The sequence below is a fragment of the Dipteris shenzhenensis genome, chromosome 11, assembly GCF_047967505.1.
Source record: "Dipteris shenzhenensis isolate YYH24624 ecotype China chromosome 11, Dip_SZ_1.0, whole genome shotgun sequence".
Taxonomy (NCBI): Eukaryota; Viridiplantae; Streptophyta; class Polypodiopsida; order Gleicheniales; family Dipteridaceae; genus Dipteris; species Dipteris shenzhenensis.
Genome location: NC_141606.1, coordinates 49,555,973 through 49,583,784, shown reverse-complemented (window position 1 = coordinate 49,583,784; position 27,812 = coordinate 49,555,973). Strand labels below are relative to the sequence as shown.

Below are 27,812 nucleotides of genomic sequence, written 5' to 3'. Positions count from 1 at the left end.
AACGGGCAGTAGATCATCGCATAGACTTAGTCCCAGGGGCTCAACCTATCAGTGTACCACCTTATAGGATGAGCCAGGTAGAGGAGGATGAGTTAGCTTTATAGCTTCAGGATTACCTGAATATGGGCTATATCCGCCCAAGTAAATCACCCTGGGGTGCACCTGTCCTCTTAAGAAAGAAGAAAGATTCTTCCTGGAGAATGTGTATAGATTATAAACGATTAAATAAAGTCACAATTAAGAACCGCTATCCTTTACCTCGTTCCGATGATTTGATTGACCGTTTGGCCGGAGCGAAGTATTTCAGTAAGATTGATTTGCGCACGGGTTATCACCAAATCCGTATCTATGCTAAACACATAGATAGGACCGCATTCCGGTCATTACGAGTTCCTCGTATTACCTTTTGGTTTGACCAATGCTCCTGCTACTTTTCAGCAGATGATGAACGATTTGTTCAGAGATTATCTGGGCAAATTTGTTGTAGTGTTCTTAGATGATATCTTGGTATATAGTAAAACGCTTGAGGATCATATAGGACACCTCCGGGTTGTCTTACTTGTTCTAAGACAGCATAAGCTTTATGCCAAGATGAGTAAATGTGACTTCTTTATGAAGGAGATCATGGTGGCACCACTTCAAGGATCAGATGTCATTCTCGGCATGCCCTGGCATAAGCAAGTCAACCCCCGAATCGATTATGTGAAGAATATTCTAACCCTCCAACATAAGGATAGAGATGTGAGCATTACAGCGGGAGTTTCAGGAAACACCATTCCTATGGTAAGTCATGCACGATCTCCCAATTTGCTTAAGAAAGGAGTATGTTCTTTTCTAGTGTTTGTACGTAATAAGCAACCAAGTGAAGAAAAGTCAGATCCTCTCACAAAAGAAAGATTAGATTTCCTTCAGGAATTCTCTAGTTGCTTCTCTCAGGAACTTCCTAGTCACCTCCCTCCTGAGAGACCAGAGGATCACAAAATTGACATAGTTCCAGGGTCTTCACCTCCAAATAGACCCCCATATAGAGTTAGTCAATCTCAACAAGATGAAATCTTCAAGCAAGTCCAAGAACTCTTGGACAAGGGATTGATCCAACCCAGTAGTTCTTCTTTTTGCTCTCCTGTCTTACTAGTCCAAAAGAAGGATAAAACCTTCGGGATGTGCATAGACTATAGAGCCTTAAACAAACAGACGGTTAAGAATCGTTTCCCAATTCCTCGTATAGACGATATCTTTGATCGTTTAGGAGGATTTGAAATTTTCAGCCGCATAGATCTTAAGAGTGGCTACCATCAGGTACGAGTTGTACCTGAGGACATTCATAAAACAGCCTTCCGAACCACATTTGGACTGTATGAATATATGGTAATGCCATTTGGCCTTACTAATGCCCCAGCCATGTTCAATCGACTGATGGAACGGTTGTTCAGGAACTATAGACAGTTCACTGCCGTCTTCTTTGATGACATCCTCATTTTCAGCAAGAATGAGGAAGAGCATAAGGAACATCTAAAGATTGTATTTCAAATCTTAGCTGAAAATGCTCTTTACATCAATGAGAAGAAAAGTGAGTTCTTTCTTCCTGAGATTCACTATCTTGGTCACATTATCTCACGAGAAGGTGTCCGTATGGACCCAGCCAAGATACAGACAATTGTAGAGTGGCCTTACTTGAAGAATGCCCATGAGGTAAGGTCTTTTCTAGGCCTATGCTCATATTACCGAAGGTTTATTTGGCATTTTGCTGAACTTGCAGCCCCTCTACATGATCTCACTAAGAAAAATCTGAAGTTCAGATGGACCCAAAAAGAAAAGGACTCTTTTAATGCTCTAAAGCATGCCCTGACTACAGCTCCTGTACTTATCATTCCTGACTTAAGGAAACCATTCCTAGTAGCAGCTGATGCCAGTGGCGATTGCCTTGGGGCTTCTCTTACCCAGGATGGTCATGCTGTGGCCTTTGAAAGCCGACGGCTAAGAGATGCTGAACTTCATTATGATATCTATGAAAAAGAACTCTTAGCTGTAATTCATGCTCTCAAACTTTGGAAACATTATCTTTTAGGGATAGATTTTCTTGTAAAAACTGATCATGAAAGTCTTAAATATTTTCTAACTCAACCTCTGATCAGAGAGAGACATATGAAATGGTCTACCTTTCTGCAATCATTTCATTTTCAGATACAATATACTCCTGGAAAAGAGAATGTAGTGGCTGATGCCCTTTCTCGTAGACCACGGCTTCACCATATTTCAGTTCCCTATCATGATGAGCTAACAACCCTCAAAGAATTCTATGAGGGAGATGCTGATTTTGCTCAGCCATGGGCACATTTGAAAGATGGAGGCACCCATCATGCCTACCACATCAGGGATGGCTATTTATTCATGGAGAACAAACTATGTATCACAAAGCAGCTTAGATCTAAAGTGATGGAGAAAGCCATAACCCACCCTATGCTGGTCATAGGGGTATTGTGGCCACCTTTTCAGCCATGGATAAATTTTTCTACTGGCCTAACATGAAAAAGGACACTGCTGCCTACATTTTAGCTTGTCTCGCATGTCAAAAAGCTAAGTATGAGAGAGGAAAACCCAAGGGTTTACTTCAGCCCCTACCCATTCCTGAGAGACCATGGGAACACATCACCATGGACTTCATTACAGGAATTCCCAGGACCAATCAAAATCATGACATGATTTGGGTGATAGTAGATCGATTCAGCAAGCAAGCCCACTTCATTCCTTGCAGAAAGAATCTCAAGGCACCTGAAGCTGCCCATTTATTTATTAGACACATCTTTAGACACCACGGCATGCCCAAGTCTATAGTATCAGATAGAGACTCAAAGTTCACTAGTAACTTCTGGCAGGCTTTGTTTGAGAACCTTGGAACTCTTCTAAGTTTCTCCTCAGCTTTTCATCCTCAAACGGATGGCCAAACTGAAGTTACGAATAGTACACTCTTGGATTTGCTGAAATTTTATGTGCATGACCAGCAAACCTTTTGGGAGAAATTCCTTCCTCTTGTGGAGTTTGCTTATAACAACACAATTCATTCCTCCACTGGAAAAGCTCCTTTCGAAATTGTATATGGTAGATCTTTACCAACTCCACTCATGCAAACAAAAGAGAAAATCTTTGCCGCTGATCAATTCGTGGAGGATTATGACTCTGCTTATGCCACGGTTCGAGCAGCCATTCAAAAGGCACAGGAGAAACAAAGAGCAGCTGCAAATAAAAGACGGAGGGCGTTTGCAGTGAAAGAAGGCCAATGGGTCTTATTGAAATTTGAGAAAGCCCGGTTAAAAACCAAAGTGGGCAAAAAGCGCATCTACTTCAAGCTATCCTTTCGATATTATGGTCCTTTTCAGGTGTTGCAGGTAATAAATGATGTCTCGGTCCGATTGAGACTTCCAGAGCATTGGAAGATCCACAATGTCTTCCATGTAAGCTTGGTGAAACCCTTCATTGGGGAACCACCTCAAGAGCCCACACTGGACGATGCACCTGAAGTAGAGGACACTGAGATCTTGTTGATCCCAGAGCAAATTATTTTGCATAACTTCACTACGGGACGTCGAGGCACGACTCGCAAAATGTACCTTTTGAAGTTCAGAGGGCTCCCATCCACCGATGCCCAATGGGTGGACAGAGCTACATTTCAGGAGTGTCCTGAAATCCTGGATGCTTATGAGGAAGCATTTCAGTTGCGGACAACCGAATGAAAGACGGAGGGAATGTCATCCTGCTTCAACATGTATCCACTTGCTTGGTACTATTTCTTTTTGTTTTTCAATAGTATGCTTATTAAGAAATGAAATGTTTTCCTTCTGTTCAGTTACGGACAATGGGGACTAGGTCTAGCATTTGAGGGTGGACCCCCTTGCTTGGGGTTATGGGCATTAGTGACCCACAAGAATGATGGCCTCTCTTTGAGAGGGACATCTAGAAACCACACCCCACCTGAGTACCCAAACATGGGACCAATCAAATGCACAGATTGCATACCGACCTAGGAACCATTCAAGAGAATGTTCCCTGAGCTTTGGGTGTGGGCCTGGCAGCATGCCAAGAGTAATGGAGATACAAGATAAGACGACAAACAAATGAGCTCAGTATGGCTCAGTTATGACCTTAGAGTACGTCAATAGATAGTCTAAGCTGTTAGGAACCCGTGGGTGCGATCAGAATTAAATTCTGACAACTTTGAAATTTTAGGGTTTTTGGGAGTGACGTGGCAGCTGACACGTGGCAGACTGCCACTTGGAATCTGAGCTGGCAGGTCAGTCCACCTGTCCCACACATGTGGCAGCATGCATGGCAAGTGGCAGGGCATGCAGGCCAAGTGTTTGGCCCCAAATCTGGTAGATTTAGGGCAAGTGGTGGGCTGTCCTCTTTGGGACTGCAGCCCACCAAAAATCTGGGACAAGTGTCCACCTTCCACTCTAGGCCTAGGAGGGGGGCTGAGCCTATAAAAGAAGACCTCTCCCCTTCATTCCTCACATGAAAATTTCGTCACTTTTCTTCTCCCTCCTTTTAGATGATGCAGCAGAACCTCTCCAGCTCCTTGGGTGCAGCCAGCTTCTCCCCAGGCCATTCTCTCACCTCAGCAGCACTTTCTCTCTCTACAACAGCACATTCTCTCTCTACAGTTCCAGCCCCTCCTCTCCAGAAATCTGCCCCCTCTCAGCTCTTCTGGAACAGCAGCAGCATCCTCTCTCCTTCACCTAGCCTGGAGCAGCCACAGCCCCTTTCTCTCTCCTGCTGCAGTCTTTCTCTCTCTACTGCAGAATTTCTCTCTCTACTGTTCCAGCCCATTTCCCTTGCAGAAATCTGCCTTTCTGTGCACCTCTGGAACAGCAGCAGCTCCTCTCTTACATCTCCTCCCTTGGGATCAGCATTGGCACTCTCTCTCTACAGCTCACACTCCATAAAAGCTTTCTCTTTCTAGCCTACAGGCTGTTTTTCTAAGCTGTTCTCATTCCAGCCCCATTTCCACACTCTCCTCACCCAAGGTAGCTTCAGAGGCATCAAGGACTTCATCTACAAAAAGGCCAAGTCACGAAGGGAGCTTGTATTGTCAAGTTTATCTCATTTACAGCACTATTTCATGTTGTTTCTACTATCTTTCTAGAAACTAGTGTTTGTCTCTAATGTTGGATGTAAGTGGTGATTGTTGCAGGCTTCTTCCTTGTGGATTGGGCAAGCCAAGAGCTGAAACCTGAGCTTGGAGTCCTCCTTTTTGTTGTCTACCTTGTACATATGCTCTTGAGTCTTGTATCTAGGTCCTAGGTTTTCACTGAGTTCATCAGTTTGGAAGGTGCATTGCACCTTGGTCTTGTATCTCCATTTTCAAGAATAAAGTGAGCCTGGATAAGGGGGGGGCCCCGTCTTGGCCCCTCAATCATATTGCATTCTCCAATGATGTCACTTTGAGTTTAAGCTGTATAAGTCTTAATTCCAGCTTAATTGCAAACTCTTAAGTTCAAGTATATGTGTTTGGCAACTCGCAATCATCTCATTCAAATGCCTCTGCAAAATCCGTTGTTTGAATTGATAGAAAGCACCGAGTAGTTTACATATTCCTCACGAACCTGAGTGTATTCTTGAATTTTGTGAACGACAGATTCATAATCGTACTATCACGGAATACAAGATCAAGTGGAAGGATCGTGTTGAGGAGGATGCAACATGGGAGACATTACAAAACCTCCAAAGAACATTTCCAGATTTCTTAGCGAACTCAGGAGTGAGTTCTTAGAGGAGGGGGAGTATGTCATGTGCACGGATTGGTATCTGACGTGTACTAGGTACACAGAACTAGCTTAGGTTAGCCTGGGGAGGCTTAGAGCTAGGTAGGCTTGATTCTCGGGTTGAGTGGCAAGGTTACGAACTATTTATAGGTCTTCGCGCTATTTTTGGCGCCGGGGCCCGAGTCTATAAAAGAGGCCCAGGGGGTTCAGTTCTCAGTGTGCAGTTGGGAGCAAGTCTCGTTCCCAGGTGCTAGGTCTGATCCTGGATTGTGTCGCGGACGCGCGCCTGCATCTTAGCGTAGCCCAAGGCCCAGTGGCAGATCCAGGGCTTCACAGCGCCACCTGGTGGTATGGGACACCAGGTTGGTTTGGATCTGATTGGGAGTTCGTGCCAGTAGCTCAGCTCGTGGCTCGGAGGGGACATCTTCTGATTCGGGATCACATCCCGTAGATGTCACGGTTGGGTGGTGAGCAGCCTGCTCAGTTCTGATGTTGTGTGTGGTTGTTTTGCAGATCAGGGGTTTCAGGAGTGCTGGGACGTGTCATTACTTCTTTTTAAACTTCTCACGAAAACTCTCCCGTAAGCTTCTTCTGCATCTTTTCCATCTAAATAGATACTATATACCCCCTTCATTCTTTTGTCCCATTTATGTGCAAGGTTGCCTTTCTTTGGATTGTGTCCATAAGAAAACCAGTGAGTTAGAGGATTTCCCAAAGCTAATGATTGGTTGGAGATGCATTGCAAATTGTCTCTTGGGTGAGAAATCAAGAGATTTAGGCCAGCTAGGTGCAAATCGTCTCTTTGCTCTCATTAGTTTTTTGTCGACATCTAGGGGTAGGTTTTCCCCTTCGGCTTCCTATCTTGAAGCCGAGGTGAACTTGGAACGTGGCCATCTCAAGATGCAAATGCCATTGTAGGTGACAGAAAATGGAAGTACCATTTTCCTGATTTTTGAAATTCAGGTTTAGTACAATTTGCTTATGCCATTCATCTTTATGGCAGATTTGTATTTTGGAACATCTCCACAATGGGTTGAAGATGGAATTGATACCGTTTAGAAGAACTCAAGAATGCTATGTTGAAACCACCCAATTGAATGTAGAATTTAGCATGTATGTGGGCATGAAGAGTAGTGTGATGTGAAGAGGTGCACCCTTGTGATATGAGTTATACCTAATCGTTGAAAGGCACACCCATTTCGTACTCATTCATTAGTAGATGCAAATAACTAATTTTTCATGAATGAAGAGAGGAGTTTTATTGGAGGGGACAATATGGTAAATCACTAATTTTTCATGAATGAAGAGAGGAGTTCCCTTGGAGGGGCAATATAAGTGTGTGAACAAGGTGGTATCGTATGTTAGGTACCATATGTATGGCATGAGGCATTGTATGGATAAAAGATTGAAGATGCGTCATGTATGTCCCCTTTGTATATTATTATTTTCTTCCCTAGAGAAGTAGGGAAGGGGGAAAGAAAGAAAGAAAGTGTATTATTGTCCACCAAAGGCCAAAATGGGCCCATGGGACATCAAGAACTCTACGTACAAGATAGCACAAAATCAACGTGCCACAAAGAAGAGGCATCGTCGAATATCATCTAAGTGCTACGCAATACAATGCAAGTGAAAGTACATAATGTCAAATCCGAGCCTAAATACAAAGTAAGCTAGATGCAAGGAAACCGCCCCTGGGTGCAAAATGGGGGGATGAGTACAATATGTCAATGCAAAGATACAAGTCCATGTATCACGGAGTCTGAGAACCAAAATAATACTGGAAATCCTGTCCATCGACTCTGCCTCCTGCTATGAGAGTACAAATCTGAGCAAAAGTGAGGTGAGCGGCTGGTAGGGCGAGATCTCCATGAGTAAGTCTCCTCCGAAAAGCTGCCATCATCCTGGATCGTCTGGAGATGAAGCGGCGAGTACGTCCCCTATGTAACAAGATCCTGCGGCGTCTACAAACCATCTATAGTCCATAGAATGCAATGATTAATCACAATCAACAATCTCATAGATTCTACCATACGTGACTATTGATGGACTACCTCAAAGTTTAAACCGACTACTAGATCGAGATTGTAGAACATACTAGAGCAACGAGTCACAACATATAGTCTTCACTCTATATTTATATTTACACGGTTGTGTGGACCATGGGACTGGCTACAGCTTGGAAGAGGAGGATGTGCAGAGGGGGTTGTGTGTGCTGAAGGAAGGGGCAGCAATCGGCCTTGAGATGGGATGAGAAGGGCGGAGGTGGCAAATGCACACAAACAAGTGCCAAATCAATTTAAAGCGGCAAAAGGATTTTCAGGTATGCGTTATAATTACAGGATGCATTGAAAGGAACAGGGACACGTTTGAACCACACTTCTTTTTTGAAATTAAAAAATTTAAATTAAACTTCACCCCTACAAAAACTGTACACGTACTGTACAGTATGGAACATGCTGTATTGTTTTGTACAGGAAGTTCTGTAGCGCTGTAGGGTAGGCATACAAGAACTACCTTGTGCGTGAAGGACATGCACCTTTCTTGTGAGGAGTCGTACTCCAACACAAAGGGTGTCCTATTGTGGAGAGTTATGCCCATTCGATGTGTTGTGAAGTTTTTTTCTATTTATGATGTGTTGTAGGGTAGATGTAGAGGAGATTTAGTGACAAGATTTGTGGGCATGAGAATTGGTGCTAGCTGGTAAGAGGTAACGTTATCCTAGGTTGTTACAAATGTTGTATCTTCTTCTCTCATCCCGGTGTAGATAAGACATGGATTTTGCAAGCAATATGGGAAATGCTTTAATCATAATACTGTTAATGTACTAGCATGACTAGATGACTAGCCCAATAGTATGACCCAAAATGATCATTGGTTGAAGTTATGATAGTAGGTGCTTTATATACTTTTGCTTTTTTGCGAGGGTGGAGAGGGACATTTTCATGCTATTGTTTTGCTAGCTTATATAGTTTGGTCATGCAACATCCTTAGTATTAAAACCTCTCAATTTTCTATGGTTTACCAAGTTTTGCGTCAAGCATTATGTAGAGAAATTTTGAACACCAATGTAATTCCCATATGCTATCGATGTTTTTACCTTGTGCTTACTTCATTGGACAATTGGGGGTGTCCATGGTTGTATTTTGGTGTTTGAGCAGCCTGTCCAGTCATGCATTTTGAACTATGGTTGAAATTTGAGTAAGTTAAGACTTCATTGGGCAGTTGGGTTTGCTCTTTTTTGGAAGATAGAGCAAAAGTGTGCAGAGTCAAATGGATATGAATCATATTTCAGGGTCTCAAATGTGGTTTTGGAAAGGTTTGACAAATGTTTATTTGGATGTTTTCAGATGGCAATGGTTTTAAGACTAGCACAATGAGATTGGGTGCTGATGTTATTGTTTTCAGCCGCTGCTCTCGAAACAGGTTTTTTTCTGCTTTTTCATTTCAATAAGTTTCTTAAGGAAAGTTTCTACATATGAAGAGGATTGTTGTTAATGTTTTCATATTGAGATTTTATGGTTGGCTTCTTGTGTTTAATCATCTTGTTTGATAAGGGGTCTTGCTAATTTTATTTATTTAAATTATTGCCACTCTCAAGCCTCTCTCTCTCTCTCTCTCTCTCTCTCTCTCTCTCTCCCCCCCCTACCCCCCCGTCCCTCCCTCTTGCCTTGCCTCTCCCCCAGGCCCCTTTTCCTCCAGCCCGCCGTCCTACCTCCCCACCTTGCTTCCTCCCTCCCCACTTGAGCTCATCTTATTGTTCTGCTACCTCCTGCCCACCTGAGCTTCCCCCTCCCCGCCCCCCGCCCCCCCCCTTGAAAGGATTGTTGCTAATGTTTTTGTGTTTGATTGTTGTTACTTTCATATTGAGGTTTTGACAGCCAATTGATGGCTTCTTGTGTTTAGTCATCTTGTTGAAGGGGTCTTGCTAATTATATATATATATATATATATATATAGTCGGGATATGACTATGTTGTACTTAGGACTTAGTACTGCCATTTTGCATTTTTTTGCATTCTGCATTGGTGTGAATGCTCGTTTAGTAGCTCCACTACCACAGCTCATTGTATTCAGGTTTTTTTCGCAGTCTCATAGACCCATCGGTCTTCTGAAGACTTTAATAAACTTTCTTTCTTTGTCCCTCTCTCTCAATGAATGCCACTTTCAGACCTCTCTCTCCTTACCCCCCCTTGCCTTGCCTCCCCCCGGCCCCTTTCTCCCCAGCCCGCCTTGCCTCCCCACCTTGCTCCGTCCCTCCCCACTTGAGCTCATCATATTTTCTCTATTACCTCCCGCCCCACCTGAGCTCCCCCTCCCTATTTTGCCTCTCTGCCCTGGTCTCTCCCTCGGTGCTTGAGAACCCCCCCCCCCCCCAAAAAAAAACAAAAAAACTGTCTCTTTGCTTGCACTCTCTCATCCCGCTTGAGCTCCTCAAGCTTGCCTCAACCCTCCCTACCCTACCTGCCTACCTGCTACTTCTCCCCGACCACCTCTCCATCTACATCGCAGGCCCATCCACACCTGTCACTCCTCCCTTGACGCCTCTCCATATTGACCACCATTGCCTCTCCATTGCTATCTGTTCTACATTGCAATCTACTTCTGGCTTGATTTTTGGGCTGTTAGCATTCTCTCACGTTAGCATTCTACCTGTTCGCCTCTCCAAATGGCTAGAAAACAGCCTGTCACTCCTTCTGTTGCATTCTTCCTCACCTACCCTCCCTATTGTGCCCCCGGGATGGTGAGTTGAGACATCAGAACATGTAATAAGTGGACACTCTCCCCTCCACTTTATCCTTCCAGCTTGGACCCTCCCACATGGTCTAAGAAACAGAGAAAGAGAAGGGAAATGGCAAACCTGGGGAAATGGAGATAAATTATTCTTGATCTCAGGTTGTACGCCCACATAGGCATGGTGCTGATTTGACAAGGCAACATCAATGTCCCACTCAGCCTGCAAACTCATGTGCGTATTGGGCATATGGCATCCTTCCACATATATCTGTCCAGGCTGCATTTGAGGTGGTCTCGACTTTATGTAGAGCCTCTGATCTGATTGAGATCCACACGAGGTTGAGATGTGCCAAATGGCGGTTGTGGATACCGGCCTCTATCCCCTGCACGTAACTCAAGGATATCATCCATTGGAAGTGTCACTGGTGGAAGTCTCTGGCTGAAGTTCTCCATGGGCAAGATCATAGTGGACTGCTCACTAATAAGCTTTCCAAAGATGGAAAGATTTGGCTGGTTGTGTAATATATATTCTGCCTTTTAAAAGCCCACCTTGCATCTTGTGTGGGATTGCAGTAGAATCCCCACGCATTAGTGTACCTTGGTGCTCTACCAAACCGGATGTGCTATAAAATAATTCTCCATGGAAAGAAGCTGATTGCCCTTGTCCTTCACGATCCTCAACTTCTGTTGTGGTAAGTTTTCCTCATCCCCAACTATAGACTTACCTTGGTCTCCTGCAATAGCACTTCCATGTGCATCTTTTCCATCAAGTTGCATATCTGCATTACCTTGCTGCTGTGCACTAATGTACTGCTGGGGACAGCAGTAACTATTTAGATCAATGTGGTTGTGCAAGGGCTTCTCGCCATCATTTTCTAAATTGTTGTAACAGCCATCATTCTTTTGCTGTCCATTGTCTTCATAATTTTTGCTGTCATTTATAGGTTGTACATGTACGTGCAGCTTTTGTTACTGGCAGTGGTCATGAACATATATATAAGCATCAGCTGTAGGGCTGTGTCTTTGACAACCTTGTGGGAGTCTAGTAGCATTATTTGAATAGGCATTCATCCCATACCCACTGATTTTGGTCAATGCATCATGCTTTTCCATGCCAATGGTGATGAGCTCGTGTTTGGTATTAGTGGCTAGAATCTTACTTTGTCCATGGAATCACCCAAAACCAAGGGATAAGCTGTCTCTTCCATTGGTGTCGTTAAATGGAGTTGGCCTTTTGTAGGAGTTGCCAACACAGAGGAAACCTAGTGGCTGGTCAACATAAGAGCATCATCCTTGCTATCATTTGTGTGGTCTTCTATATTTTCTTCCTTTATGGAGACCATAAATGCTCGATACTCAATTCCTCCTCGAAACTTTGTCCTCAAAGTTTGCATGCCTAAATGTACCAAGTGTAAGTGCATCCACATCCTACCTTGCGGGTCAACAGATTTGCTCATCATTGCTTGGGTCATCGTATATCTTTTTACTCATCAAGCCTGCTTCATTGTCACTGTTATGTAGGCTTGTTCCATCACCCTGCATATAGGTACTTCCAAGTCATCATTTGGAGCGATGTATCGTTCCTTCAAACTGGCATAACAACCCTTCTCTTGCTGTCCATTATTGTTTCCATTATGTGGGCTTTTGTTTGTATTTGAGCAGCGATCCTGTAACCGTCCTTCAAAGAACTAAAGGGCAGTAATCATCGTCTACTCAATCGTAAACCCCATAAATAGCCACAATGCAAGCTTTAGTCACTTCATTCACTTAACAATACTTACTAATAAATTTTAACAACAACAATGGGGAGGCTAGAATGCCCCTACTCAGTGAAAACAGTACACAAAACACCCACTGGCCCCAAATGCCTTGGTGCCCCTTTCGGTATTTATTTAATGCTTCTGAATGGAAAATGCTTTACATCAGGGGTTCACCCCTGCACTGTTCTTCTCTGCAAATCCTCTAGCAGTCTTCTGGGCATCTGATCCAAGTGCACCATTAGAATCCAACTGGCAAGGTAGTCTTAGGCATCTACTTCTGATCTGACCCAACGGAAAGGCATCCTAGCATCCAAACCACTAGCAAACTGTACCCAAGCAGCCTCAAGGCTATCACATGGATCCACACTGTCCTTAAGCCTTTCCCCAAGAACACCCTTGCCTCTCGGTGCTTGCTAGAACCTGAATGAGACGAGAAGGGACTGCAAAACACCATACATGCACTGCAAAATGCTTCAAATCAAGAAAAACAAACAAAAGGAAGTCCAAATCCAAATACCCACTGTCTGTGGCAGAGGGGTGAGCTCTGTTCCTCACGCCTATCCTCTGTCAGGCTCCAGCAGGGTGTAGGTGACTTCCAGCTTCAGCTGCGCCAAAGCCTCGACCTTGGGATCCAGGCTTGGAACCTCGCTATCAACCATCCACTGGCCACCTCGAGAACTGCGATTGTTGGGGAAAGCGTGCTAAAGAATCCGTACAACAACCTCTGGTCGGAGAAGGGCATGCACCTACATGCATTACACTTGGCCCTTCTTTAAAGCTCCCAATTGACCAAGGACAACGTTGGTTGTCCTTGGGTCTAACTTTTAGACTCCTCTCTAGTGCCTTGCCTTGCCCCTAGGCCTAGTGGTGCACCTAGACTTTGCCCCTAGGGACTTCTAGGAAGTTTGCACTTCCTCTAGCCAGTCCCTTATGGCCAAACTATTACTAAACTTAACCACGGTTAACCCTTGGTTAAGCGTGGGTTGAGTTACAAAAATACTTCACTTTTCACGTCCTCGTGACATATCCCCACAAAACCCTCTTGTGTTTGCAGCCTAAAAACAACCAAAATTTTTTCCTGCATATGGAGACATTGTCAATTGCCTTGAAACTAAGGAGAGGCATAGCATGGCTGGGCTGTGCTGGCTGCATTACCATCATAGGCATGACTGCATTCTCCACAGATGTTGGGTTTCTGCTTTTATAGGCTTGTATAGCCTTTGGGATAACTCCCCTTCGGCATCATAGCTCCAACAACTGGTTGCTCTATGGCATTTGTATCTCCACATTTAGCATAGAAGGACATCTCGGTCAAATCTAACAGCTGGATATGTAAGGTACACCAACCATCATATATATCCCGACCATGCAATGCAATTCGTGCTTGCAATACACTAGTCCTTGAGGCAAAGTGCATTTCAGCTTGGAGACCTCTTGAAATCTGATGGATGACAATCCTCTCAATATGCCCAAAAGGAGAAAATACCTGATGCAACACATCCGATGTAATGGGACACATCAGATTGCTGATAGTAATCACAAGCATTCCATTGGGCTGTGAATCTTCCTCACATTGAAGCTGCGCAAAGCTTTTGGCATGCTGCTCAAAGCCTTGTATCCTACAGCACCTATGCAACGTTACTCCTTTTGGCACATATCTATGGTTTCCCTCCAAAAGCTGCTTCTCTATTGTAGAAGCTCTACACATTCTGTATTGCACGATCATTGCTTTTTTTTTAATAGGAGTTTTTGGCTTGTTCCAATAAACTGATATAAAATGCCCTGGGAGGACGTTGAATTGTCTAGGGATGAGTGCCCAATCAACTGACCTGACTGGCAGTCTAGGTTGAGCTCTTGCGGATCAAGTCTGAAGGGGAAGCTACCCTCTCCTTTAAGGAGCATATACAATTGCTGGAGGGGATGCTCTTTTTGGAGTTTTGCTAACGATTGTGAGTTGGTTTCATCGTGATGGGTTTTTCGTGCAATCTCAGTCATGGGCAAGTTGATTGGTGCTGCCTGCTTTAATAAAGCTCTGGCTTTCTTTGAGGGGTCTACCTTTTTTTTCAAGTCAAGTGTTTTCTGTCAGGCTAGAGATGTTTGCAGGGTATTGTGTATGGATGAATAGCTTCTTTTGCTCTCCTTTATCTTTCGGTCAGGTGTGGCTTTTGTTTCTTCATGTATTTCAGTCTGTCTTTTGGGATCGACAAGGGTGTTCCTAAAATTTTTCTTGTGTAGGAACTATCACCTTGATATAATGTAGTTGCTGAACTGGTTAGTTGCCATGATTATTATCTTGGAGCCACAAAATCTTTCAAATTATATCTATGTACATGTTGGAACTTTCGCTTCAATACTTACATCTACTTTAGAACCATCAACTGGATTCCCAATGAATATGATTTCCCTTTAGTATGTTATGTTTTTCATGTTGTGCCTCATTATCCTTCACGCTCTTTTGTTTTCCTTTTGGATTCTAGCATTACATGTGAAGGCATCAATATGGTCTTTGCTTCACAGTTTATGGGCATGGTTTCTTCCATATCATGTATAAATCTTATTATCCCTTTATTTTCAGGTGCACAACACAAAGCATAGGTCTTCTTTCTTACACATTTCTTCGAGCTACTGGGCACGAAGATATTGTGGTTCCTATGGTATAGTTTGTGGCATCATATGTTATATTGAATGTTATCTATCTTGCTTCATCGAGTCCCAATAAAGGGTTTTGATACTATGTATTTAATTTAAAGGTTGATTTTGAATTATCACAAAGCAATGGGGAGCCCAAGATGCTTGTCCGGACTAATAAAGATGACTGGTTAAATAACTTGTCCACTGTGCTGCAATGGTCCCCTTACACCACAGAATCTGCACTTCTGAAGCAGGTAAAAATATTTCCTCCACGTGAGAATATGTTGTCTATAACGATGTTGAACTTTTGTTGTTGCACACAGCTTTGTATCAAAGCATTTACAGAACTCTTTGACAAACCTTTACTCAATGTACATGTTACGTTGTCAACAACTTGCAGTTTGATGACATTGGATGGCATGGGACAAAAATTATTGTATACAACTTGTGGATGAATGATGATGGTGAACTGGAGTTGGATTTTGACACAGATAAACAGGTGCAGTAATGTGACTTCCACTTTGCTTTTAATTAGAAGGTTACCTTAGTAAATGTTTGTAATGTAATAGTTGGTCAAAAAACTGTATTTGTTCTGCAGTTGCGCTTCTTCAAAGCGTCAAGTTTTGTGTCAGTACTTCTGAAGCTGTTAGTCCTGAAAATAAGGATAGTTCATGTTACTTTGATTATCGAAGATCAGGGAAGTACATTACAGAAATAGACATCACTTGTCTATTAGAATCCTAGCAGCTGTTGTCGAGAAGCATCTATTTTATATGGTGAATTGTGCACAGTTTTGTCTGTTATCCTACTCTACATACAACTCTTAGCGCTCAAGCACAGCTGTTTCATGGTGGAGAAGGTACATTCAAAGGGCTTTGCCTCAAATTTAATAGTGGCTTGTTGCAAAAACTCATAAAGCACTTGCTCGAGAAGCACCTGCTTGCTGCATAAACTCATAAAGCACCTGCATAAACTCTTAGATTGGCCTCTCTCTCTCTCTCTCTCTCTCTCTCTCTCTCTCTTGCGTGCGCTATACATGAGAAATGATGCCAGTGAGTTGACATCTTGGCCTAAGATATACCATGATCGATCTAGTTAGAGCAAATATCAAGTTGGTATTGCCAATAACTTATAAGCAATCTCGTTTTGACAAAGGTAACACAGACAACCAAGGATTCGGCGATCCTTGTTTATCATGTGCCCATTTCAATGCCTCCATGTTGAGTTAGTGAGGGTGAACATATATCTTGTTTTCTTTGATTGTCTCCTAGACATAATGCTAGTGAGTTGCGAATGTGTCCTCAAAGATACCATGATTGATCTTATACTAATAACTATTAGATTAATATTTTTGCGATTCCCAAAGGATCTTATATTCAATCTTGATGGCATTCTAGAAAGATTGAACCATTTGTGAGCACACGTTATAGTGGTCGATCCCATCATAGCCTAAAAAGAGGTGTACCTTGAACCGACCATAATCTCCATTTTGTGTAGTGTGATGTGGATGTACCCGCGAGGGCACTTTTCCCTTCAAGTATGAGCTTTTTTCTCCCAAGGTTGGTACGATAAAGTAGTGTGGTGCGAACGAACCCTTGGGGGTAGGGTTAGTGTTAGAGCTAGCTTCCTTTGAAGAGGATATATTTTTGAATTTTGGTTGTTCATAATTCTCAATAAGACAACTCATCATTCTCCACACATCTTGACATTTGGGGTCCTCTCACATCCGTTTCCAACATATGGTATCAAAGCCTTGCTCTACTACTAGCTCAAGCTAGTTCTGTCTTAGGAGAAGGTCCTTTAGCAAAGCATCTTCCTTTCAAGGATGCTTGTTGACGGGTGAACATGGGAGTTGACCCGATGCACAATGAAGAAAGGGTGGGAGTGGCTTTTGGTTGTTGATGCACCCATTTGTTTGGTTTTACGAGAACAAATTACAAGAGAAAATAGATAAAAACGAGAAGACATTGGTGTTGACCTCAGTGCAATGCGTCTTGATCTATTCGTTGTCTACAACCATTCATCTGGGTTCAGGAGAAAATATAGAAAATTAAGTAATCAATGCCATCACCCGTGGAATGTGCCTCGCTTTGTTCGTCATACGTAACCATTCGTTTTGGTTTGGGAGATAATATATAAAAATGGCGCCTTGACCTCAATGAAATGCGCCTTGTTTTTTTATCGTCTGAGAGTTGGTACGACTTATGCCTTGCCTCCTCTGTACAGTTGTTGCCTTAGTACTGTGCCAACTTGCTTTGTCGCCATACCTCAGTACCCTTGTTCCTTTCTACAACGATACGATCCCACAGCGTAGCCTATCTGTATAGTCATTGTTGTGCAGCTTATCCATACGAATCCCATTGTAGGACCTTCTAATATTTTGTAGATTCAGAGTTTTGCATATTCTTATGCAAAAATTTAGAGTTTTGTAGATTCTTTCGTCGACATTTTGGGGCTTAAGCTATTGTTGTAGCTTTTTGAATCTTATGAGTTTATGGTTTTCAATCTTATGAGTGACTCTCGTGAGATTGAAACTGCACTACGTTGTGTTTTTAGAGGATGAGTTTGGGAATATTCCTGGATCCATCTAGGTATATTGTTGTAGCTTTTTGAGTCTGCAATTTTTACAAATATTTGGACTCTTTCCACAGGAATAGAAAGATCACTCTTTTCTTTTGGCTTTCTATCCATGGTGGGATTGCAGTGAACCTTTGGAGATCTAGGTTGGGAGCCGATCCTACTTGCCCTCGTTGCCTCTCTACTTTGGAGACTATTCAGCATTGCTTATGGGATTGCAGACAAGCGAGGATGTTTTGGATGGGGGTAGCCAGGATTTTCAGTCTCTTTGCCCACTCCCCATTCTTTATGACATGGGGCTCAGTGGCTTGGCTTTCTCTTACAGGGCCTCAGGTATTCTATGAGAGACTTGACTCCTCTCGGGCCATTTCGATTCTACGTCATCAGTTTGAGTCCTATTATTTGGATGCAATACCACACCTTCCTTTTGCAGCTGTACACGCCTCTGTGGATACCTCTTGGGAGATTCTAGCGAGCATAGCAGCCTGGCATATCTGGAGAGCCAGATGCACAGAGGCATTGGAGGGAACTCAGGCTCATCCCTCGCACACATTGGCTAGTATCTGGACAGACACCATACATACCTTGATGGCCGTATGGACGAGTATGCAGGGAGACTCCCGTGCAGCCTCAGCTAGGAGGGTTTCTTTCTTCAGGGAATGGAAGGATTCTCCTTTCTTCTTTGAGACTCCTACAGGGTTGAGGTGGCACTTTCAGCCTCAGCCTTGGTTGTTTTCCACCTCACTTTGAGGGGGTTTATTTAACCTCATGATTGATTTCATGATGTATTCCGCTTTGAGCTTGCTCTCGCGGGTTTTTTCTCTTACTTAATAGAAGTCTCTTTCTTGGAGGGGGGGGGGGGGGGGGGGGGCGGGGGAATTGGACTCAGTGTGATTTGTGTTTGGAGCATTTTTTGAATTTTTTGTTTGGAGAATGATGTGTCAGCAAGGAGGAAATGCATTTGGGGTTTGGGCACAGATTTACAAGTTGGATGGAACCAACTGGAGTTTTATGGTAAAAAATGTGTTGGTTGGAAATAATTTGGGAATATGGTAATGGGGATGAGCAAATATTTCACTGCTACACTTGTCAGGAGTGGACAACAAGATGTTGGACAGAAAACTATAGGACCTTCAGCTCCCAAACAAGATCAGAGAAGCTGGAATCTATCATTCCTCACATCCGTTTATGCAAGATTTTGCAGCATGCATGGGAGATTCTCTAGACTATGTATCAGGTTAAGAATGAGGTAAGAGTTTCTTTTCAAAAGAAGCTTGGAGATACGTGAAGGTGACAACAAGGCCTGTCATTTACCGAGATCCAGGATCTTCAAGAGCAGCTCCTAATATTGAGGGAATCATTCCTGAGATGGAATTGATTTCTAGGACTTCATTGTCATTGCTAGGGACCTACTTGACTTTCCACACTTCTCTTACCTTGTCTTTTAGGGGTAATGCTCAGTCCCTTAATTTTGAGGAGTTATTGAGTTTGTTGTCGCACGAAGAACAAGCAACAAGATAAAATCTTCGTCAATGTGTGGCAACGATCAAGCACTTGCTGCCCATGACAAGGGCAAAGGCATAAATTCAAGGCTTTTCAGTAAAGGTTGCTCAGGACAGAAGTCAAATAAATTGAAAGAAGGTTTGGTTTTTGATTCCTCTACTGCTGCAGTCACTCAATGAACTCTGTGCAGGATGAGTGTACTAGGGCTTGTATCTTTTGGATTCTTTTGAGATATGGTTGCTACAACATCTACATCTGGCATGCTAGGTTTGGGCATGTGAATTATGCCAGCCTAATGCTGCTGTAGAAAGACGGTATGGTACAGAATATGCCTCATGTAGAGCTGCCACTAAAGCGCGTGTGTGAAGGGTGCATGTTGGGTAAAATGTACAAGAATGCTCTTCCAAAGGATGGTTCAGCAAGAGCTGTCAAGAAACTTAGCTCATCCTTAGTGATGTGTGTGGTCCCATGTAGACACAGTCTTTTGGAAAGTATCTATATTTTGTAACCTTTATTGACAATTTCTTCAGACTTGCGTGGGTTTACCCCCCTTTCAATTTCTCCTTGACTGTTTTTCATGAAGTTGCATCGAGAGCCAATGCTTGCTATATAAAGATACAAAGCAAAGTTTTTACTATTCAACGGTTTGCAATGGCTGAAAATGAATCAACTGAATTGTGCAAACACTCTGCACAGATAGAGGGAGGGAATTTTTGCTAGATGCATTTAAAGCACGCTTGGCAGAAAAGGGGAAAAGGATCAGTATGCTATGCCATACATGATACACACCAGAGATGTATGGTGTTGTTGAAAGGTTAGGATGTGCTTGACATTGGAAGGACGGAAAGTAGAACCATAAGACACATTCCATATATTAGCAACTAAGACAATTAAGCACCAGTGCCATGTGTGCTAGAAAAAACAGTTGTACCAGTGCCCTGTTGACAAAAGATGCATATTGAATGACATTAGTGGCTTATACACACTGGTGTATCTCTGGCTTATACACACTGTTCTCCTTTTCCCAACTTATTTTCCTGCTAACAAAATAAAAGAAAGAATTAACTAAGATGATAACCTTCGGGACTAGCGATCTCAACTGTTCGTTACGTGTCTATTAAGGACAATGGCTTAATCCAAATGGTTTTTTGTATTAGAAAGATGTATTGAGCATCCAGATTCCACTTGTCACTTGCTTATGCACCTCCTTTCTCGCATGGCCTTCGTTGGATCCATTTGAACTCATCAACTTCCCAACTCTCTTTGCTGGCGCAAGCTGTGCTTATCACAGTTGATATAAAGGGGGGGGGGGGGGGGGGAGAGAAAGACAAAGACGGTGATCAACTATTTGTTGCATTGGTAAGCTCAAAATTTTCGCAACTCCAATTAGTTGAAAACTGAGCTAAGGAAGTTATTGTATGGGCTCTGTTTAGGCACCATAGAACTACTTGAAACTCATTTTGGGAATTAAGTCGTGTGCACGTCTTAGAAATTTCCCAAATGTAAAAAATATAAAATAACTTTGCAAGGACAATTCAAATGATACCAAACTTTGCTGGAATTTGCTAAGTGCTCACCAAACCTTATTTTAAACATGGCTTCATGTGAAATGTTCTAGGAGACACAATTTCATGACTATTAGCAATTCGACCTTCAGTTCTTCTCCAAGAGCATCAACTTGAGATGGGCTTAGCCTTCCCTTCAATAACCTAAGCTAATTGAACTTTGAGAGATCAATCAGTGTTGGGGAGATCAATCTTGGTTGAAGCGATCCAATTATGAAGATGGGACCATGGGGTGGTTGGAGCAACGAGGAAGAGGGGAGGGCTGCAGTAGAAGGGGAGAAAGTGAGCCAAAGGGAGAGCAGAGAAGGAAGGATGCAGCATGCTGAGGAAAAATGTCTGAAATTGTACCCGGCTGAATATACATTGGTCATAATTCGACTCTCATAATATTGAGATTAAGCATGCTTCTTTTGACTTGAGGAGTTGAGTTGGACATTCATCAGCGGGTTTTTTTTTTGGGATTTGTTTTTAACATCCTGAAACTCTGCTTGTACATTTCTTGTAAGAACTTTGAAGAGCTGTAGCCTTTCATACATCATGCATTGTTATGATTTGGGACGTGATGATTATTCATGGATGTTCAGTAATGAAAATAATAGAATTATGCTAAAATATTTTGGAGCTGATTTTAAGGGTATAATATTGCTTTAGATAATAAGAGTTTGAGCCCACATAGGGTGCATCACAATAGGCCTAGTCAAGGTATATACTCTACTTTAAGGAATTTTATTTTTGAATGCATTGTTGTATTTTAGGATATCCAAGTGAGGGGCACTTCAAAATTGGATAAGAATGACACATTACAAAAGCAGTTATCAAATCAGCATATTGCAAACTGCCTTCGTTTCTCTTTGCGGGTACGTTCATTCTTTGGGGCTTTTCTCAAAGCTGTCTTGTGCATTTTTGTTGACAGATGTTGCAGTTGACAGATGTTGCAGGGAATAAGTGTTTGTCTCCTTTTTGTTGACAGATGTTGCAAGGAATAAGTGTTTGTCTCCCTGTTCACAGGCTTATGCATCAATATTATATTTGCGCATGCCTCCAAATTTTCAAATCATTTTACGGGGGAAGGTTGTGGAGCATCTAAGTATTGCAGATGACCTGAAATTTGCAGAACGCATTTTGTATAAACCTCAAGTTGGGAATTCCAGGGATTCCAGTTGTAAAGAGGTATGCAATGTGCACATCTCTGAATGTTTTACTATGACACATGCATAACTTGTCTTGTTCAATTGATGCCATTACTCTAGAAATTCTCCGTTTGTGTGTGTGTGTGGTTTGGGCGGGGGGGGGGGGGGGGGAGAGCATATTCAGTGCTTGTAAGTATGAAGTTGACTTCTCAAGGTGTTTTCTTACAGGGATAGAATCAATGATATTATGCTACTGTATGATTTGGTCATTTCCACGCATGTTAATTTTTCATTTTAGAAACCCTTTTTATGTCAGTTGGACAGTAACAGCTGGAGGATAACAGCCTGAGGATGAGATGCCATAGGACATTGTGAGCAGAGATAACTGGGACAATGACGTACTGTAGGTTATGTTGTCTGCAGAGTGGCAATTGATTGGCATGATAGGCAGTCCACTTTCCCCACCTCAACGCTTCCTAAATCCACACTGATGCTCTATAGTCCATATTGCAACCATGCTTAAACTATAGCAACTATGCTGTGCCTCGCCTTTCAATGTATTATACACACCAACAAAGAGTAGCTATTACATCTCTGAGTATCAAGAGTTGAGGAGTGCACATGGCATCTCAGCTCGAAGTTATTATAGCACACAACTATGTTCTAGCCCTATCATAAAGTGGCCTTCATTACATCAGTTTAAGACTGAGAGTCTTTGGGTTTGGATTTGATATCCCTAATTAATGCTTGCCTATCTCAGTTGACCGCCCATTTACCCGCTTTACACGTCTCCTTCACTTTAGTGAGTTCAGTGTTCCTTTGTTTGTGCTAGGTCAGAGTGAGCGCCTCAGATATCCAGATCCTTGTACCCTTCAGCTTGTGTGTTTGTCTGAGAATTGTAACTTTTGCGGCCCGCTCTCTAAAATAACTTGTTCCCTTTTGAGCGATACAGGTTATCTCAATTTCATCCCATTCAACCAGTGGTATTTCCTTCTTGAGGCATGTGACTTTTTCATCTTGTGTATCCATACTTGTCACCAAGGCAGCCATGTCGCAGTCCCCCAATGCGTAGAATCCTCTTATTTTGTACTGTGGCTTCCTGCTCTTTTACTTCCACATAAAGATCCGATCTATTGACTTTATTGGTTGTATCAACAGCCATTTCTTGCTTGACTGAGCTCACTTGATTGGTGATCATCTCCTTGACCGTGGAGACGAGCATTGGTGCTGGTGGAGATGTACTACATTTGTGTATGACTTTTGCAATGATTTCCTGCTTTCCATATCCTGCACATTTACCCCAAGGGCTGCAAGCTGAAGCTGGAGCTCTCTTACTTCTTGCTGTGTGATGGTCCTCCATTTGTATATCTTTGCATAGGGGTTCGGTATCGATAGGGCTGCAATGGCTTAGAATGAGGGCTTGCTTACTGGGGTCGAAGTGGTAAATGTCTTCATCTTGGAAAGATCCATAGTCACCTGCGTAAATCTAAGTGCACCTGTGCTCCAACTAAACCCCAAGTTGGGATGGGGAGAGAGAGAGAGAGAGAGAGAGAGAGAGAGAGAGAGCACCAACTCTTTCTTGGAATTGTTTCTTACATCTCTCACTAATTACTATAGATTAACAAAGGAGAACTTGTAAGGACACCATAGTCGCAAATTATTCTCAGATGGACAGCATATATATTGCTGACAGATAGTCAAAATATATGGAACACAATTCTGCATGAGTTGAGGATGGCCATTGGGAATTAAGAGATATACTACCGTCTTCAGAAAGGCCTCAGGGGCCTATGAGACAAAGTATACAGCAAAAAAGAGTAGCTACTACATCTTTGGGTATCAGAGAGTCGAGGAGTGCACATGGCATCTCAGCTCGAAATTTAAATCACATATCTATATTTTAGTTAAAGTGGCCTTCATTATGCCTGTTTAAGACTGAGAGTCTTTGGATTTAGATTTAAAATCTCTAATTAACGCTAATCCATCTCAGTAGACCACCCATTTCCCGGCTTTGCGTGTGTCCTTCACTTGAGTAAGTTTAGTATTCCTTTGTTTGAGCTGGGTCGGAGTGACCTCCTCAGATATCCATGGCCATACAGAATCAATAAAGCAGATGCAGAAGTGAAAGAGCAGGAAGCTGTAGTACAAATAAGAAAATCGTATGCATTGGGGGCTGCAAGAGGACTGCCCTGGCTGGATGAGGAGGGGTATATAGAAGATGAAAAAATCATGTGCCTCAAGAAGGGGATACCACAAGTTGAATGAAATAAAAATCACATCAGCTGTATCACTCAAAAGGGAACAAGTGCAGGTCTATTTCAGAGAGAGAACAGGAAGGGTTAAGATTCTTTGATAGAAAAATCTTCTGAAGGGTGAGTCTGAACCGATCCTTCGCTTGAATGTCAAAGCATATGGGCTTGGGTGTTGACGAGCCTGCTATGGCAGAGAGAACATGGTAACAGGAGAGGACTCGGTACATTGGCTCAAATTGAAGCGTACATCTTTGAGATGATGTTATTTTTGACTGATTCATTGTTCTAAAAGTATGCCCTGTTGCAGCTATCATAGTAAGTGCTATCTTATAAGATATCCCAGCTATTGATTGTCTTACTTTTTTGGAGTCAGGGGTAACTTTGACTTCGATGTTCTAGGTGCTGAGCATATGGCAATCCATGAATATTGTAGGATAAAATTGGAGTTGTTGACCCTGGAATCTAATTAGTGTATGAGTAATGAAAATGATTTTCTGGGTGTATACAGGTTTCTGTCATTACCACAATAGGGTTTGCTAAAGAAGCCCCAATGGTCAGCGTACATGGATTCAATGTGTACCATAAGAATCGTCTCATCATGGTAATTGCATTAACTTTAATTTGACTACATATATAAGCCCCGATGCAAATGAAGCTAGCTATATGTACTTGAGTTTTTCCCCCCAATTCTTGAAGGTCGTTTTGTATTAGATACATGTTCTTTTTAGTGGGCATCATCTTCAAACCAACGATTTCTTGTTTCTGAAAAACAAATTTGCTTGTTGCAGCCTTTTTGGAAAGTCTTTCAAGAGAATAGCAGCAGAGGAAGAGGTGTTGTTGGTGAGTGCTCATGGTCTGTACACAGTACATATTTAGAAGGCAAACTGTAGAGCTACGTATTTAAAAGTCAAGCTATAGAATTGAACTGCTGGAAATTGTTGACACAAAAGCTTTTCAGAAAACTATCGAATTGACTTGTTTTACATGTCTGTGATATGAGTTATTTTTGGTCAAAAAATGAGAGAGTGGTAAGTATATTTAACCAATAAATGAATAGGTGTCTTGGAAGCCAACTTCATTGAACCGGCGCATGACAAGCAAGACTTTGAGAGGACACCAATCTTACAACGTCTAGAGACAAGACTAAAACAAATGACAATAGAATACTGGTAAGCACTTGTCTTTTACAAAGTTGAGTCTTATTTGTACACTATGAATGTGTAGGAATGCTCATTCTTAAAATGTTGTTTGTGCCTTCTATACGCAGATGGCAGCAGCATTGGCTGGTTTTTGTACTCAAGCTAATTCTTATTGACAAGTATCTTTTGAATGCCATACTACTGTGCATCTTTTCAACAGTCCTTTCATATAATTAAGGCCCAATTGACATCACATTTCATAAGTCGCTAGTGGCAGGGGGTATGCATGCCCATTGACATTATCCACTCTTAGAGAATATGAAGGCTTTGTTTTGTTGGAGGTCAGCATCTCCTGATGTACCATGGTTAGGGTAGACAGTGAGGGCTTTGCTTGTGGTTGTGCCTGTCCTTTGAGAGGCTAGGGTAGGATAGGTTTAGGGACATACCTGTGTGCATATGGTTAGCCAGGCGCCTATGATGGATAGCGAGGTTCTTGTGGTGGATTCAGCCATCCCTGGAGCAGCTATGGCTGGCTGCAGAGCAGCCCATGGTGGCGTAGTGTAGGCAGGTCTTCCTAGGAGGGTTTGCTGGACGGAAGAACGAGAAACGGCAATATAGTATAATTTTTAGGAGTAGATGATAGGGAAAGGAGGAGGCGGTGGCGGCGGGAGAGTATGAGGAGTAGGAGTAGGAGGACTCAAGTAGGAGGGCGGAGAGGACGATGAGGAGGAAGAGTACAAAGGTATATATATAGAGTATGAGGAGGAGGAGGATATATTCTACTCGTACAATGTTATATATAAAGAGTACGAGGAGGAGGGGACGAGAATATGGGGATTCGGGAGGATGAGGGAGAGTATGGGGAGAAAGAGGAGGGAGAGCAAGAGAATGAGGAGAGGTGTAGGAGGATGGAGAGGGTAGGGAAGGAGAGTGGAGAGGCTAGAGTAGGAGAGTGGAGAGGCTAGAGTAGGAGAGGGTAGGAGAGTGGAGGTAGTAGGATGGAGAGGGTAGGGGAGTGGAGAGGCTAGAGTATAGGAGCGTGAAGAGGGTAGAGGAGAGAGAGTAGGGGAGTGGAGGCAACAGGCGGCGAAAGAAGGCACGGTGCGGGCAGTAGCGGCCGAAAAACCCTGTTCAGGGTTTTGAGAAAAAACAGAGAAATGGAAATGTTGTTTCACTGTTTCTGAAACGGCCGGCGTTTCCGTTTCGCCTGAGCGACACGCCGTTTCGTGCCACTATGGCCCAACAGATGGGTATTTGGCTGAGGTGGGCCGACCCGCTGGTCGGCAACTAGGCTGGATGTTCAGCCCCTGTATGGTAGAGGGGGAAGCCCCTTTTATGGCTGTGTGACAGCCCCTTTTGGGGCAGATCTAGGCAGCCCACGCAGGGCAGTAGTCGGCCCTCTAGAGGCATGCCGGTCGGCCCATGTAGGGCTTCTGGTCAGCCTACTGTACCAGCCGATTGGGGGGGTGGAGTGCCTATTTATAGGCCCCCCTCACTTGTTGTTTTACATCTCCTAGTGGAGTTTTCCCAGCGGTAGAGAGGGTTTTTCCTGAGACCCCTTGCAGTCTCTCCTTCTCTTTTTCTCTCTCCTTTGTCCAGTTTGTGTAGTTTGGTTTGCTCTCTCTTTCTGTTCAGTCTCCGCTGCACTTCACATGGTATCAGAGCCTATGGTTGGCTAGAGACCCAAGACGTGGAGGGAGCCTCACGCCAACTAACTGTGTGGAGATTAGGGCTGCTGTTTGGAGGTATTTTTAAAGAGGAGTGTGCGAAGATCTGGACAGTTCGGGTGTCAAGGAAGGTGTGGTGTCTTTGAAGGGTGTTTTCAGATCCTAAAGGAGGTGTTCTCAAGGGTCGGGACAGCGAAGGCGTGAGGTGCCTTTCTGAAGGGTCGGGACAGCAAAGGCGTGAAGGTGCCTAGGCCCCAAGCCTCTTCCAGCCCCTTCTCTACCTTCTTTCCCATCCACCCTCTCTTCTCAGTTCGACTCTCTCTTCACTTTGATATGGCCACTCTGGCTGACTTGGCGGAAAGCAAGGTAAAAATTCCCATACCACCCACCTTCCCCATCTTGGAAGGGCTCATTAATTACGGACCATGGTGGGTCATGATGGAGGCTGTCCTGCAGTTGTATGACTTAGTAGACTTATATTGGTGGGTGTTCTCAGGCTTGATCCCCTTGCATAAAATTTAAGGATCCTGCAGCAGCTAGAGGCTGAGACCATGTCTTGGCTGTGGGACTGAGTCATTTTCCTAAACTGTACTCCTCAAGTGATTAATCGTATAACCGCAGCTCAATTGGTTATTGCATGCATTTAGAGCTTGTAAATTTGTCATACATAGCATGCTGTGCTGTGCCCAGAGCGAGAGCATGCGGTCTTCAATGTGTACATGTCTCGTTTAGCTTTGTAGTACTTGAAAGCTGCAAACTGTGCATATATTTACACATAACAATGGTAGAAGCACATCATTCCATTCCTTTACTAACTCTGTGATGACACATTAGATTTTTTTGAGGGCTAGATTGTGTGGCATTATTTTGTTTGAGATGGGGACTGATTGCATTTGTAAGGGTGACAACACTAGCTTTTCACCAAAGGTGTGGGGAAGTACCTAGAGGTTGATCAAGTGAATTAAGGAGGAGGGGTTCCAATCCTAATTTTCTATTGTTGGTTGAAGAGGCATGTGGAAGGACCGCTCATTTTGGAGGAACATGGACTGTACTCTTCTAATCACATTCCTTGTGCACAATTAAGGCTTTTTGTTT

At 43.1% G+C, this 27,812-nt stretch overlaps 1 protein-coding gene across 7 annotated transcripts in view; it reads left to right on the top strand.

Annotated features, from left to right (window-relative positions):
- Nucleotides 1-27,812, top strand: part of LOC147897124 (protein MICRORCHIDIA 6-like) — an 84,595-nt gene that overhangs the window by 49,811 nt on the left and 6,972 nt on the right. For all 7 annotated transcript variants that reach the window (XM_087381069.1, XM_087381065.1, XM_087381066.1 and 4 more), the window contains exons 7-15: nt 9,107-9,182; nt 14,829-14,907; nt 15,004-15,138; nt 15,285-15,383; nt 21,285-21,386; nt 21,538-21,699; nt 24,420-24,512; nt 24,700-24,751; nt 24,969-25,080. In XM_087381069.1, coding sequence (XP_087237195.1) covers nt 9,107-9,182; nt 14,829-14,907; nt 15,004-15,138; nt 15,285-15,383; nt 21,285-21,386; nt 21,538-21,699; nt 24,420-24,512; nt 24,700-24,751; nt 24,969-25,080 — 910 coding nt within the window. The remainder of the gene's footprint in view (nt 1-9,106; nt 9,183-14,828; nt 14,908-15,003; nt 15,139-15,284; nt 15,384-21,284; nt 21,387-21,537; nt 21,700-24,419; nt 24,513-24,699; nt 24,752-24,968; nt 25,081-27,812) is intronic.